Raw genomic sequence first — 13,993 nt, 5'->3', positions numbered from 1 at the left:
TAAATGCTGTTTTTTCTTCGTTGATCATTTAAATCATGACTCAGAAGAGATTGCCATAGGTTATGGCGTAAATATCTATTTGTGGAAAATCCAAGAGTTCCTTTTGAGGTAGAGTCTGGATCCTAAAAATTGTATCCTTCTCCAATATGGTCTAGAGAAGGGTTTGTTAGTCAATTTCCCTGAAGGGTTTAATTTTCTTCAAACCAGCTGCGGTAACCTGATGGTCAGCTTAGCTGTCTAGCAAGAGGATAGCTGCAGCTTGAAGTCTGCTGCAGCTACTTGCTCCTTGTCTTTTGTTTGCAAGCCTATCGTTAATTTTGCTAAGTGTCTGGCAGACGTGCCAGGTGTGCAATCTCTTGTCCGGCCCTGGTTAGTATCAGGTCTGTATTAAGCCTGTTGTTCCACCTTGGAGTCTTAACTTTGTTCTTAAGATTTTACAACAGGCCCTGTGTGAGCCTATGCATTCCATTCGTATTAAGTGATTTTTTGGGAATTCCTTTTGCTCTGAGAGTCTATGAACTCTCGGTTCTGCTGTGTGATTCTCCTTATCTTATATTCAGCAGATAAGACAGTTCCCTGTACCAAATTTGGGTTTCTTTCTAAGGTTGTTTCGGACTAGTAGATTATCAGGAATTTGTAGTTCCTTCTCTCTGTCCTAATCCTTTTTCTCATAAGGAGTGTGTATTTCACATCTGGGAAGTTGTGCGTGCTCTTAAGTTCTTTTTGCTAACTTTGAAGGCTTTTTGTCAGTCTTCCGCTTTGTTTTGTTTGTTTTTCCGGACAAGAACTGGCTGTGGCTCAACACACAAGTAAACAGAGTAGTTAGCACAGAGCCATAGGTTCAGATCCCTGATCAGCCCGGTCGAGCAGAATGCTTCTCAGACCTTTAAGTTAAATGTGAGGGTCAGTAGGCTTCTGCCACTTCTCCTTTTTCTCTGGTTGAGCTATGAAATTGCTGGATAGCAACCTCCTGAGAGAATCACATCTCATTCCATGAATGCTGTTTCTTCTTCATTTCAAACATAAAGCTTCTGTGGAACAGTGTTGCACGGCTGCAACTTGGTCATTTTTGCATACTTTTTCCAAATTCTATAAATTTGATTATTTTGCCTCGGCTGAGGCTTCTTTTGGGATAAAGGTTGTTCAAGCTGTGGTGCCTTCTGTTTAGGTTACCTGTCTTGTCCCTCCCTTATCATCTGTGTCCTCTATTTTGGGTATTGATTGCCAACAGTAATTGATGATGATCCGTGGACTCACTGTGTCATTAGAAAGAAAACTAAATTTATGCTTACCTGTTTTTCAGACAGTTTTTTGTTATATAAACGTCAGGCACCTCTGCACCTTGTGTTATTTACTTTCTCTACTTTTCCTTCGGTCGAATGACTGAGGGTTATGGGTAGGGAAGCGATTCTTAACAGCTTTGCTGTGGTGCTCTTTGCCTCCTCCTGCTGGCCAGGAGTGATATTCCCAACAGTAATTGATGATGATCCGTGGGCTCACTGTGTCAAGAAAGAAATACATTTATCAGGTAAGCATGAATTTCGTTTTCTTTCTAATGGCATGGAGAATCCAGATTTTTACTTTCATAGATTTCATCAGGCACCTGTGATAGAACAACACTGTGTGGCCGATTTACCAATGTCTGGCGGACATTGCTGAACGCATTTAATATTGCACAAGCAGTTCTGGTGAACTGCTTGTGCAATGCCGCCCCCTGCAGATTCGCTAGCAGGGTGAGTCAATCAACCCGATCGTATAGGATCAAGTGGATTGATGTCCGCAGCCTCAGAAGCAGTGGACCAGTTAAGGAGCAGCGGTCTTAAGACTGCTGCTTCTTAACTTCTGTTTCCGGCGAGCCTGAAGGCTCGCGCGGAAACAGGGGGATCAGGGGCCATTCAGCCCATGATAATTTGGGGCAATGTGTCTGCTCAGTAATATTATACACCCACTCACATACACAAACATACACGTACACACACTCTCACACGTACATACACACACAAACACACGCGTTCACACAAACACATATACACACACTCATACGCTCACACATATACATACACAAAGCACACTCACAGACACACATATAAACACACATATATATATATATATATATACACACTCTCACACACACACACATTCCACACACACACACACATTCATATGCACACATATAAAAATACATACATACACGAACACAAATACACATACACTTATACACACACACACTTTTAATCTGGGCAGAGGGACACTCCTACTCAATTGCTATTTTTTTCCATGACGATGTGCAGCTCCAATGCTGGACTGGCCTAGAAATTATAATATGCAAGTTGCAGTTTTTGTGTCATCTTGCACTTAGACACATGTAATTGTACTACAGATTCCTTGGTGCTCGAGCTGTAATACAATTTCTCCTTTACACTTGACTGAGTGGAAGAAAAAAGTCTAGCATGCGACCAGGGCTTGGGTCCCTGTGGCCCACTGGGCTCCTGAATTTAGTTATGCCTTTCACCCCCTGATGGCAGCCCTGTAATAAACATATACTTATACACAAACATATGCACACATATATACACATACATATGCACACACATGTACACACACACACATAGGCCTCTATTTATCAAGCTGTCAACTTACCTGCATTTGACGGCACCAATACGCTCGCCTAAGATCGCCTAACATCGCTGCCGCGGACCTGAATACGTTCTCCAAAATTATCAAAAAAGCTGTCAAAAAGCCGCGCACCAATTACGGTGCGATGAGCAGCGGACTGTTTTTAACTAACAGTCATCGATCTCGCTGATCTTTAAAGGTAAGACGAGTCCACGGATTCATCCTTTACTTGTGGGATATTATCCTACTGCTAACAGGAAGTGGCAAAGAGCACCACAGCAGAGCTGTCTATATAGCTCCTCCCTTAGCTCCACCCCCCAGTCATTCTATTTGCCTACTCTAAGTACTAGGAAGGGTAAAGTGAAAGAGGTGATAAAATATTAGTTTTTAATTTCTTCAAGCAAGAGTTTGTTATTTTAAATGGTACCGGTGTGTACTATTTACTCTCAGGCAGCAGATGGATGAAGACTGCTGCCTGGAGGATGATGATCTTAGCATTTGTAACTAAGATCCATTGCTGTTCCCACAGAGGCTGAGGAGTACAGGAAACTTCAGTGTGAGGAACGGTTTCATGCTATGCAGCAATGAGGTATGTTCAGTCATATTTTTCTGGAGAGACTGTGTATTTCAGAAAGGCTGACATTATACCCAGGAGGGTAAGGGTAAGCAGTAATCCTAGAGCTAAAAGAAGGGCATTACTTAGCTTGCATATGGGGCCAATTACAAATATGGTTGACACTGAATTGCAAATGTTTGGGAGCAAACTTTTTTTGACTGGGGAGTGCTTTAACGTTTTTGTGGGCAATAACATTTTGGGCAGCTTTATTAAGGGCACACATGGCTTAACTTTTGGGTCTCAGAACCCACATGGCTAGTTATAACCGCTCTGGTGCGGTTCTGTAAGGCTGTGGAGACATCGAGTGTGATGGGCGGGGCCTATTTTCGCGCCTCAGATGCGCAGTTAGTTTGATCAGCAAGCAGCAAGCTCTAACTCTGGAGGGCCCTGGTGTATGTTTTGTGCCAAATCAAAGTTTTTACCCCTTGCTGTGGCAAGGTGCTGAGAGGGTTTTTTTCCGGATCTGGGCCTATTTTCGATCCGGTTTGCAAATTAAGGGGTTAATTGTTAAAAAATGTTGTTGTGCAATCTTAACTACCTATATTGTGTCTACATACAAAATTTTGAAAAATTTGGTGCATGTTTAGGCTGTTTTGCAGGACGTGTATGCTTTTTTTCTCTTAAAGGCGCAGTACCGTTTTTTAAGATTGTTATTTTTTTCACTAAATAAAGTGTTTTCATGCTTGTTTGTAGTCATTACTAGCCTGTTCAACATGTCTGACATTGAGGAAAGTCAATCTTCAATATGTTTAGAAGCCATTGTGGAACCTCCACTTAGAATGTGTCCCTCATGCACTGAAAGGTCAATAAATTGTAAAGACCCTATTTTAGCTACTAAAAGTATGTAGCAGGATGATTCTCAGTCAGAAGAGAATCAAGTTTTGCCATCTAATTCTCCCCAAGTGTCACAATCGTTAACGCCCGCACAAGCGACGCCAAGTACTTCTAGTGCATCTAATTCTTTCACCCTGCAAGATATGGCCGCAGTTATGAATACTACCCTCACAGAGGTTTTATCTAAACTGCCTGGGTTGCAGGGGAAGCGCAGTAGGTCTGGTGTGAGAACAAACGCTGAGCCCTCTGACGCTTTATTAGCCATATCCGAGGTAACCTCACAGTGTTCTGAAGTGAGGGATTTGCTGGCTGAGGGAGAGATTTCAGATTCAGGAAATATGTTCCCTCAGACAGATTCAGATATGACGGCTTTTAAATTTAAATTAGAACACCTCCGCTTATTGCTCAGGGAGGGTTTAGCGACTCTGGATGATTGTGACCCTATTGTAGTTCCAGAGAAATTGTGTAAAATGGACAGATTCCTAGAGGTTCCTGCCTACACTGATGTTTTTCCGGTCCCTAAGAGGATTTCGGAAATTGTTACTAAGGAGTGGGATAGACCAGGTATTCCGTTCGCTCCCCCTCCTACTTTTAAGAAAATGTTTCCCATATCTGACGCCGTGCGGGACTCGTGGCAGACGGTCCCTAAGGTGGAGGGAGCTATTTCTACCCTGGCTAAGCGTACAACTATACCTATCGAGGACAGTTGTGCTTTCAAAGATCCTATGGATAAAAAATTAAAGGGTCTTCTGAAGAAAATATTTGTTCACCAAGGTTTTCTTCTCCAACCTATAGCATGCATTGTTCCTGTAACTACTGCAGCGTTCTTTTGGTTTAAGGCTCTGGAAGAGGCTCTTCAGGTTGAGACCCCATTAGATGATATTCTGGATAGAATGAGGGCTCTCAAGCTAGCTAATTCTTTCATTACAGATGCCGCTTTTCAATTGGCTAAATTAGCGGCGAAGAATTCAGGTTTTGCCATTTTATCGCGTAGAGCGTTATGGCTTAAGTCCTGGTCTGCTGATGTGTCATCAAAAGCTAAGCTTTTAGCCATCCCTTTCAAGGGTAAGACCCTATTCGGGGGTGAACTGAAAGAGATCATTTCAGACATCACTGGAGGGAAAGGCCATGCCCTTCCTCAGGATAAGACGAATAAGATGAGGACCAAACTAAATAATTTTCGTTCCTTTCGGAACTTCAAAGGTGGTCCCTCTACCGCTTCCCCTGCCGCAAAGCAAGAGGGGAATTTTGCTCAATCCAAGTCAGTCTGGAGACCTAACCAGACTTGGAACAAGGGTAAACAGGCCAAGAAGCCCGCTGCTGCCACCAAGACAGCATGAAGGGGTAGCCCCCAATCCGGGACCGGATCTAGTAGGGGGCAGACTTTCTCTCTTCGCTCAGGCTTGGGCAAGAGACGTTCAGGACTCCTGGGCTTTAGAAATAGTAACCCAGGGGTATCTTCTAGATTTCAAAGATTCTCCCCCAAGGGGGAGATTCCATTTTTCTCAATTGTCTGTAAACCAGACAAAAAGAGAGGCATTCTTACGCTGTGTAGAAGACCTATTTACCATGGGAGGGATCTGCCCAGTTCCAAAAACAGAACAGGGGCAAGGGTTATACTCCAATCTGTTTGTGGTTCCCATAAAAGAGGGAACCTTCAGACCAATTTTGGATCTCAAGACCCTAAACAAATTCCTCAGAGTCCCATCCTTCAAGATGGAGACCATTCGGACTATTTTGCCAATGATCCAGGAGGGTCAATATATGACCACCGTGGACTTAAAGGATGCGTATCTACACATTCCTATCCACAAAGATCATCACCAGTTCCTCAGGTTCGCCTTTCTGGACAAGCATTACCAGTTTGTGGCTCTTCCCTTCGGGTTGGCCACAGCTCCCAGAATTTTCACAAAGGTGCTAGGGTCCCTTCTGGTGTTTCTAAGGCCACGGGGCATATCTGTGGCGCCTTATCTGGACGATATCTTAATCCAGGCATAATTTTTCCAACTAGCCAAGTCTCACACGGACATAGTGGTGGCTTTTCTAAGATCTCATGGGTGGAAGGTGAACGTACAAAAGAGTTCACTTATCCCTCTCACAAGAGTTCCTTTCCTGGGAACTCTGATAGATTCGGTGTACATGAAAATTTTTCTGACGGAGGTCAGGAAATCAGAAATTTTATCCATCTGCCGAGCTCTTCATTCCATTCCTCGCCCGTCAGTGGCTCAGTGTATGGAGGTAATCGGCTTAATGGTAGCGGCAATGGACATAGTTCCGTTTGCTAGCTTGCATCCCAGACCACTGCAACTTTGCATGCTCAAACAGTGGAAGGGGGATTATGCAGATTTATCTCCTCAGATACATCTGGACCAAGAGACCAGAGACTCTCTTCTTTGGTGGTTGTCACAGGATCATCTGTCCAAGGGAATGTGTTTCCGCAGGCCAGTGTGGGTCATAGTGACGACGGACTCCAGCCTATTGGGCTGGGGTGCAGTCTGGAATTCCCTGAAAGCACAGGGATTGTGGACTCAGGAGGAGGCTCTCCTCCCGATAAATATTCTAGAACTGAGAGCGATATTCTAGAACTGAGTGCGATATTCAACGTGCTTCAGGCGTGGCCTCAGCTGGCGTCGGCCAGATTCATAAGATTCCAGTCAGACAATATCACGACTGTAGCATATATCAATCATCAGGGGGGAACAAAGAGTTCTCTAGCGATGATAGAGGTTACCAAAATAATTCAATGGGCAGAGACTCACTCTTGCCATCTATCAGCAATCTATATCCCAGGAGTGGAGAACTGGGAAGCGAATTTTCTAAGTCGTTAGACTTTTCATCCAGGGGAGTGGCAACTCCATCCGGAGGTGTTTGCTCAATTGATTCAGCAATAGGGCACACCAGAATTGGATCTGATGGCGTCTCGTCAGAATGCCAAACTTCCTTGATACGGATCCAGGTCAAGGGATCCTCAGGCAGTACTGATAGATGCTCTAGCAGTACCCTGGTCGTTCAACCTGGCTTATGTGTTTCCACCATTTCCTCTCCTTCCTCGTTTGATTGCTAGAATCAAACAGGAGAGAGCTTCGGTGATTTTGATAGCACCTGCGTGGCCACGCAGGACTTGGTATGCAGACCTGGTGGACATGTCATCTCTTCCACCATGGACTCTGCCACTGAGACAGGACCTTCTGATTCAAGGTCCGTTCCAGCATCCAAATCTAGTTTCTCTGCGACTGACTGCTTGGAGATTGAACACTTGATCTTATCCAAGCGGGGGTTCTCTGAGTCGGTCATAGATACCTTGATTCAGGCTCGAAAGCCTGTCACCAGGAAAATTTATCATAATATATGGCGTAAATATCTTTATTGGTGCGAATCCAAAGGCAACTCATGGAGTAAGATCATGATTCCTAGGATTTTGTCCTTTCTCCAAGAAGGATTGGAGAAGGGGCTGTCAGCTAGTTCCTTAAAGGGACAGATATCTGCTTTATCAATTCTACTGCACAAACGTCTGGCAGATGTTCCAGACGTTCAGTCGTTCTGTCAGGCTTTAGTTAGAATCAAGCCTGTGTTTAAACCTGTTGCTCTGCCATGGAGTTTGAATTTAGTTCTTAAGGTTCTTCAAGGGGTTCCGTTTGAACCTATGCATTCCATAGATATTAAGCTTCTATCTTGGAAAGTTCTGTTTTTAGTTGCTATCTCATCGGCTCGAAGAGTTAGTGAACTATCTGCATTGCAATGCGACTCGCCTTATCTTGTTTTCCATGCTGATAAGGTGGTTTTGCGTACCAAACCTGGATTCCTTCCTACGGTTGTTACTAATAAGAATATTAATCAGAAAATTGTTGTTCCTTCTCTGTGTCCTAATCCTTCCTCCAAGAAGGAGCGTCTGTTGCATAACTTGGATGTGGTTTGTGCTTTAAAGTTTTACTTGCAAGCGACCAAAGATTTCCATCAAACATCTTCTTTGTTTGTTGTCTATTCTGGAAAACGTAGAGGTCAAAAGCTACGGCTACCTCTCTTTCCTTTTGGCTGAAAAGCATCATCCGTTTGGCATACGAGACTGCTGGACAGCAGCCTCCTTAAAGAATTACAGCTCACTCTACTAGAGCGGTGGCTTCCACATGGGCTTTTAAAAATGATGCTTCTGTTGAACAGATTTGTAAGGCTGCGACTGGGTCTTCGCTTCATACCTTTTCCAAATTTTACAAATTTGATACCTTTGCTTCTTCGGAGGCTATTTTTGGGAGAAAAGTTCAAGCAGTGGTGCCTTCCGTTTAACCATCTGTCTTGTCCCTCCCGTTCATCCGTGTCCTGTAGCTTTGGTATTGTATCCCACAAGGAAAGGATTAATCCGTGGACTCGTCTTACCTTTATAGATGAAAAGTAAATTTATGCTTACCTGATAAATTAATTTCTTCTATGGTAAGACGAGTCCACGGCCCGCCCTGTCATTTTAAGACAGATTATATTTTTTTGATTTACACTTCAGTCACCTCTGCACCTTTTAGTTTCTCCTTTTCCTTCCTATACCTTCGGTCGAATGACTGGGGGGAGGAGCTATATAGACAGCTCTGCTGTGGTGCTCTTTGCCACTTCCTGTTAGCAGGAGGATAGTATCCCACAAGTAAAGGATGAATCCGTGGACTCGTCTTACCATAGAAGAAATAAATTTATCAGGTAAGCATAAATTTACTTTTTTCTTTTTTCACACCCACAATATACTAAACTGTTTACCCCCTAAATCGCCGCTCCCGGACCCCGCCGTAACTCTAATAAATGTATTAACCCTTAAACCGCCGCTCCCGGACCCCGCCGCAACTCTAATAAATGTATTAACCCCTAAACCACCGCTCGCGGAGCCCACCGCCACCTACATTATATGTATTAACCCGTAAACCGCCGCTCCGGACCCCGCCTCAACTAAATAAAGTGTTTAACCCCTAAACCGCCACTCCCGGAGCCCACCGCCACCTACATTATACTTATTAACCCCTAATCTGCCACCCCCTACACCGCCGCCACCTACATTATATTTATTAACCCCTAATCTGCCCCCCCCACGCCGCTGCCAATATATTACATTTATTAACCCCTAATCTGCCCCCCCTACACCGCCACCACTATAATAAATGTATTAACCCCTAAACCTAAATCTAACCCTAACAACCCTAACTTAAATATAATTTAAATAAATCTAAATAAATTATTCCTATTTAAAACTAAATACTTACCTATGAAATAAACCCTAAGGTAGCTACAATATAACTAATAGTTACATTGTTTGTATCTTAGGATTTATTTTTATTTTACAGGCAACTTTGTATTTATTTTAACTAGGTACAATAGTTATTAAATAGTTATTAACTATTTAATAACTTCCTAGTTAAAATAAATACAAATATACCTATAAAATAAAACCTAACCTAAGTTACAATAACACCTAACACTACACTACACTATAATTAAATTAATTACCTACATTAACTACAATTAAATAAAATTATCTAAAGTACAAAGAAAAACAAACACTAAATTACAGAAAATAATAAAATAATTACAAATTTTGTAAACTAATTACACCTACTCTAATCCCCCTAATAAAATAAAAAAGCCCCCCAAAATAATAAAAAGCCCTACCCTATACTAAATTACAAATAGCCCTTAAAAGGGCTTTTTGCGGGGCATTGCCCCAAAGTAATCAGCTCTTTTACCTGAAAAAAAGTACAATACCCCCCCAACATTAAAACCCACCACCCACACACCTAACCCTACACTAAAACCCACCCAATCCCCCCTTAAAAAAACCTAACACTAACCCCTTGAAGATCACCCTACCTTGAGAAGTCTTCACCCAACCGGTCCTAAGTCCTCAACGAAGCCGGGCGAAGTGGTCCTCCAGACGGGCAGAAGTTTTCATCCAAGCCGGGCAGAAGAGGTCCTCCAGATGGACAGAAGTCTTTATCCAGACGGCATTTTCTATCGTCATCCATCCGGCGCTGGAGCGGCTCCATCTTCAAGACATCCGACGCGGAGCATCCTCTTCTTTCGATGTCTTCAAACAGAATGAAGTTTCCTTTAAATGACATCATCCAAGATGGCATCCCTTCAATTCCAGTCGGATGTCTTGAAGATGAAGCCGCTCCGCGCCGGATGAGTCCGACGGATCGTATGTTACATCACTAAATTCTACTTTTGCCGGTCTGTAGGGTTTGATAACTAAGGCGAGTCAGGCTCACCACAAATACGCTGTGGAATTCCAGCGTATTTGCGGTTGACGGCTTGATAAATAGAGGCCATTGTCTTGCTTTTATGGTTGCTAGGGTTATGTTACTATTTACTACTATACCTTACTGTGTTACAGGTTTGTACCAGAGACTGATTTATTTGTGGCTCTGCAAGGTTTCCTCCATTCTGTGCAGAGCCAGGGTGTCTGTCTTCCTCCGTATGTGTTCCGAGCTGTTCTTCACCTTCTGGCCATTTGTCAGGAGAAGTGTCAAGCTCTGAGCTCGGTATGATGACATTTCTTACTGTATTTATTTTTTAGGGCAAATTTTGAGTAGATCTGTACAATAACACTCATAACTTATAATAATAGCAGGTAAGGTGACTTAAGTGTTACCTAAAAACAGCATCTTCAAGATGCAACTTTATCCCTTTAGGTTCATATTGTTTTATAAATCTGATATTTCTCTTGTAAGGTGTATCCAGTCCACGGGTTCATCCATTACTTGTGGGATATTCTCCTTCCCAACAGGAAGTTGCAAAGAGGACACCCACAGCAGAGCTGTCTATATAGCTCCTCCCCTAACCCCCACCTCCAGTCATTCTGTTTGCAAATCTCGACAAGATAGGAAGTATAAAGAGATATGTGGTGACTTAGTGTAGTTTTACCTTCAATCAAGAGTTTGTTATTTTTAAACGGTACCGGCGTTGTACTGTTTTACTCTCAGGCAGAAATTAGAAGAAGAGTTCTGCCTGGAGGTTGATGATCTTAGCGGTTTGTAACTAAGGTCCATTGCTGTTCTCTCACATAACAGAAGAGTATGTGATAACTTCAGCTGGGGGAACGGTCTGCAGATTACCTGCTTTGAGGTATGTTCAGTATTTTTATTTCTAGAGAAAGGAGTAAGTTCTAGAAAATGCTGACAGAACCTTGTGTATTTGAGGTAAGCTAGATGCAGTGATTTTCAAACGACTGGGATAATGCTTACAAAAGAGGGTAATGCTCATGTTAATACTCATATTAATTTGTGTCAAAACGTTTACATTTTTCATGAATGGGACGTTTTTTTCTCTGAGGGTGATAAGTCTTTATTTGGGGCCTAGTTTCCACATGGCTAGTCTGAGTACTCCTAGGAGTAGTTCCTTAAGGCCCCTCTGACATCGAGTACATGGTGGGAGGGGCCTATTTTCGCGCTTTAGTTGCGCAGTTTCTTTCACACTGAGACATCCAGCTTCCCTAGAGGAGTCCTCTTGCATCTGAGGATCACTATAGAGGGCTTATTTCTTCACTAATCGTATTTGAGGGCAGGTAGGAGCCACAGCAGAGCTGTGGCAAGGTACTTAACTGTCTTTTACCGGTGTTGACGTTTTTTTCAATCCGGTTTGGGGGCTAAGGGGTTAATCATCCGTTTGCAAGTGGGTGCAATGTTGCTTTAGTCCCTTACTCATACTGTAAAAATTTCGAAGACTTTACTACATTTTAACACTGTTTTGCAGTTTAACCCCTTAACGACTGAGGACGTGCAGGGTACGTCCTCAGAAAAAAGGCAGTTAATGCCTGAGAACGTACCCTGCACGTCCTCAGTGTGGAAAGCAGCTGGAAGCGATCCTGCTCGCTTCCAGCTGCTTTCCGGTTATTGCAGTGATGCCTCGATATGGAGGCATCCTGCAATAACCTTTTTAAGTAATCCGGTGCAGAGAGAGCCACTCTGTGGCCCTCTCTGCACCGGAGATCGGTGGCTACCTGCGTTGGTGGGTGGGAGCCGGACCGGGAGGCGGGTGGCGGCCATCGATGGCCATGTGGATGTGAAGGGGGGCGGGATCGTGGGCGGGGGTGGCTGGGGGGCGCGCACGGGCGCGCGCGCGTGCACGGGAGGGTGGGGGCGGGCGCGTGCACGGGGAGGGAGCGGGTGGGAACCGCTACACTGCAGAAAATGTGAAAATAAAAAGATAAAAAATATTGAAAATGTAAATAATCAGCAAGGTGGTGGGGGTTTGTCTGTGGGGGGTGGGGGAAGCTACACTACAGAAAAAAAAAACCAAAGAAAAAAAAAGCACTTTTTATTGTAAACTGGGTACTGGCAGACAGCTGCCAGTACCCAAGATGGCCCCCAATAAGGCAGAGGGGAGGGTTAGAGAGCGGTTTTGGGGGGGATCAGGGAGGTTGGGGGCTAAGGGGGGGGATCCTACACAGTAGCATATGTAAATATGCTAAAAAAAAAAAATTCATTTTTTTTTTAAAACCCTTTTATTTTAGTACTGGCAGACTTTCTGCCAGTACTTAAGATGGCGGGGACAATTGTGGGGTGGGGGAGGGAAGGGAGCTGTTTGGGAGGGATCAGGGGGTGGGATGTGTCAGATGGGAGGCTGATCTCTACACTAAAGCTAAAATTAACCCTGCAAGCTCACTACAAACTCCCTAATTAACCCTTTCACTGCTAGCCATAATACACGTGTGAGGCGCAACAGGATTTAGTGGCCTTCTAATTACCAGAAAGCAACGCCAAAGTCATATATGTCTGCTATTTCTGAACAAAGGGGATCCCAGACAAGCATTTACAACCATTTGTGCCATAATTGCACAAGCTGTTTGTAAATGATTTCAGTGAGAAACCTAAAATTGTGAAAAATTTTACGTTTTTTTTAATTTGATCGCATTTGGCGGTGAAATGGTGGCATGAAATATACCAAAATGTGCCTAGATCAATACTTGGGGTTGTCTACTACACTACACTAAAGCTAAAATTAACCCTACAAGCTCCCTAAAAGCTCCCTAATTAACCCCTTAACTGCTGGGCATGATACACTTGTGGTGCGCAGTGGCATTTAGCGGCCTTCTAATTACCAAAAAGCAACGCCAAAGCCATATATGTGTGCTATTTCTGAACAAAGGGGATCCCAGAGAAGAATTTACAACCATTTATGCCATAATTGCACAAGCTGTTTGTAAATGATTTCAGTGAGAAACCTAAAGTTTGTGAAAAAATTTGTGAAAAAGTGAACAATTTTTTGTATTTGATCGCATTTGGCGGTGAAATGGTGGTATGAAATATACCAAAATTGGCCTAGATCAATACTTTGGGATGTCTACTAAAAAAAAATATATACATGTCAAGGGATATTCAGGGATTCCTGAAAGATATCAGTGTTCTAATGTAACTAGCGCTAATTTTGGAAAAAAATGGTTTGGAAATAGCAAAGTGCTACTTGTATTTATGGCCCTATAACTTGCAAAAAAAGCAAAGAACATGTAAACATTGGGTATTTCTAAACTCAGGACAAAATTTAGAAACTATTTAGCATGGGTGTTTTTTGGTGGTTTTAGATATGTAACAGATTTTGGGGGTCAAAGTTAGAAAAAGTATGTTTTTTTTCAATTTTTCCTCATATTTTATCATTTTTTTTATAGTAAATTATAAGATATGATGAAAATAATGGTATATTTAGAAAGTCCATTTAATGGCGAGAAAAACGGTATATAATATGTGTGGGTACAGTAAATGAGTAAGAAGAAAATTACAGCTAAACACAAACACCGCAAAAATGTAAAAATAGCCTTGGTCCCAAACGGACAGAAAATGGAAAAGTGCTCTGATCACTAAGGGGTTAAGTGCTATTTTTTTTCTCTTAAAGGCACAGTACCATTTTTGTTTAATTGCTGTTTCACATTTATTAAAGTGTTTTCCAAGCTTGCTGGTGTCA

The 13,993-nt window shown here is 42.8% G+C and overlaps 1 protein-coding gene across 1 annotated transcript in view; it reads left to right on the top strand.

Annotated features, from left to right (window-relative positions):
- MEI1 (meiotic double-stranded break formation protein 1) overlaps window positions 1-13,993 on the top strand; it is a 1,068,659-nt gene that overhangs the window by 423,402 nt on the left and 631,264 nt on the right. The window contains 1 exon segment of the mRNA XM_053689435.1: window positions 10,431-10,578. Coding sequence (XP_053545410.1) covers window positions 10,431-10,578 — 148 coding nt within the window.

This window comes from Bombina bombina, chromosome 7 (genome assembly GCF_027579735.1).
Source record: "Bombina bombina isolate aBomBom1 chromosome 7, aBomBom1.pri, whole genome shotgun sequence".
Taxonomy (NCBI): Eukaryota; Metazoa; Chordata; class Amphibia; order Anura; family Bombinatoridae; genus Bombina; species Bombina bombina.
Note: the sequence above shows the minus strand (reverse complement) of the source record. Positions and strands in the feature narration are given on the sequence as shown.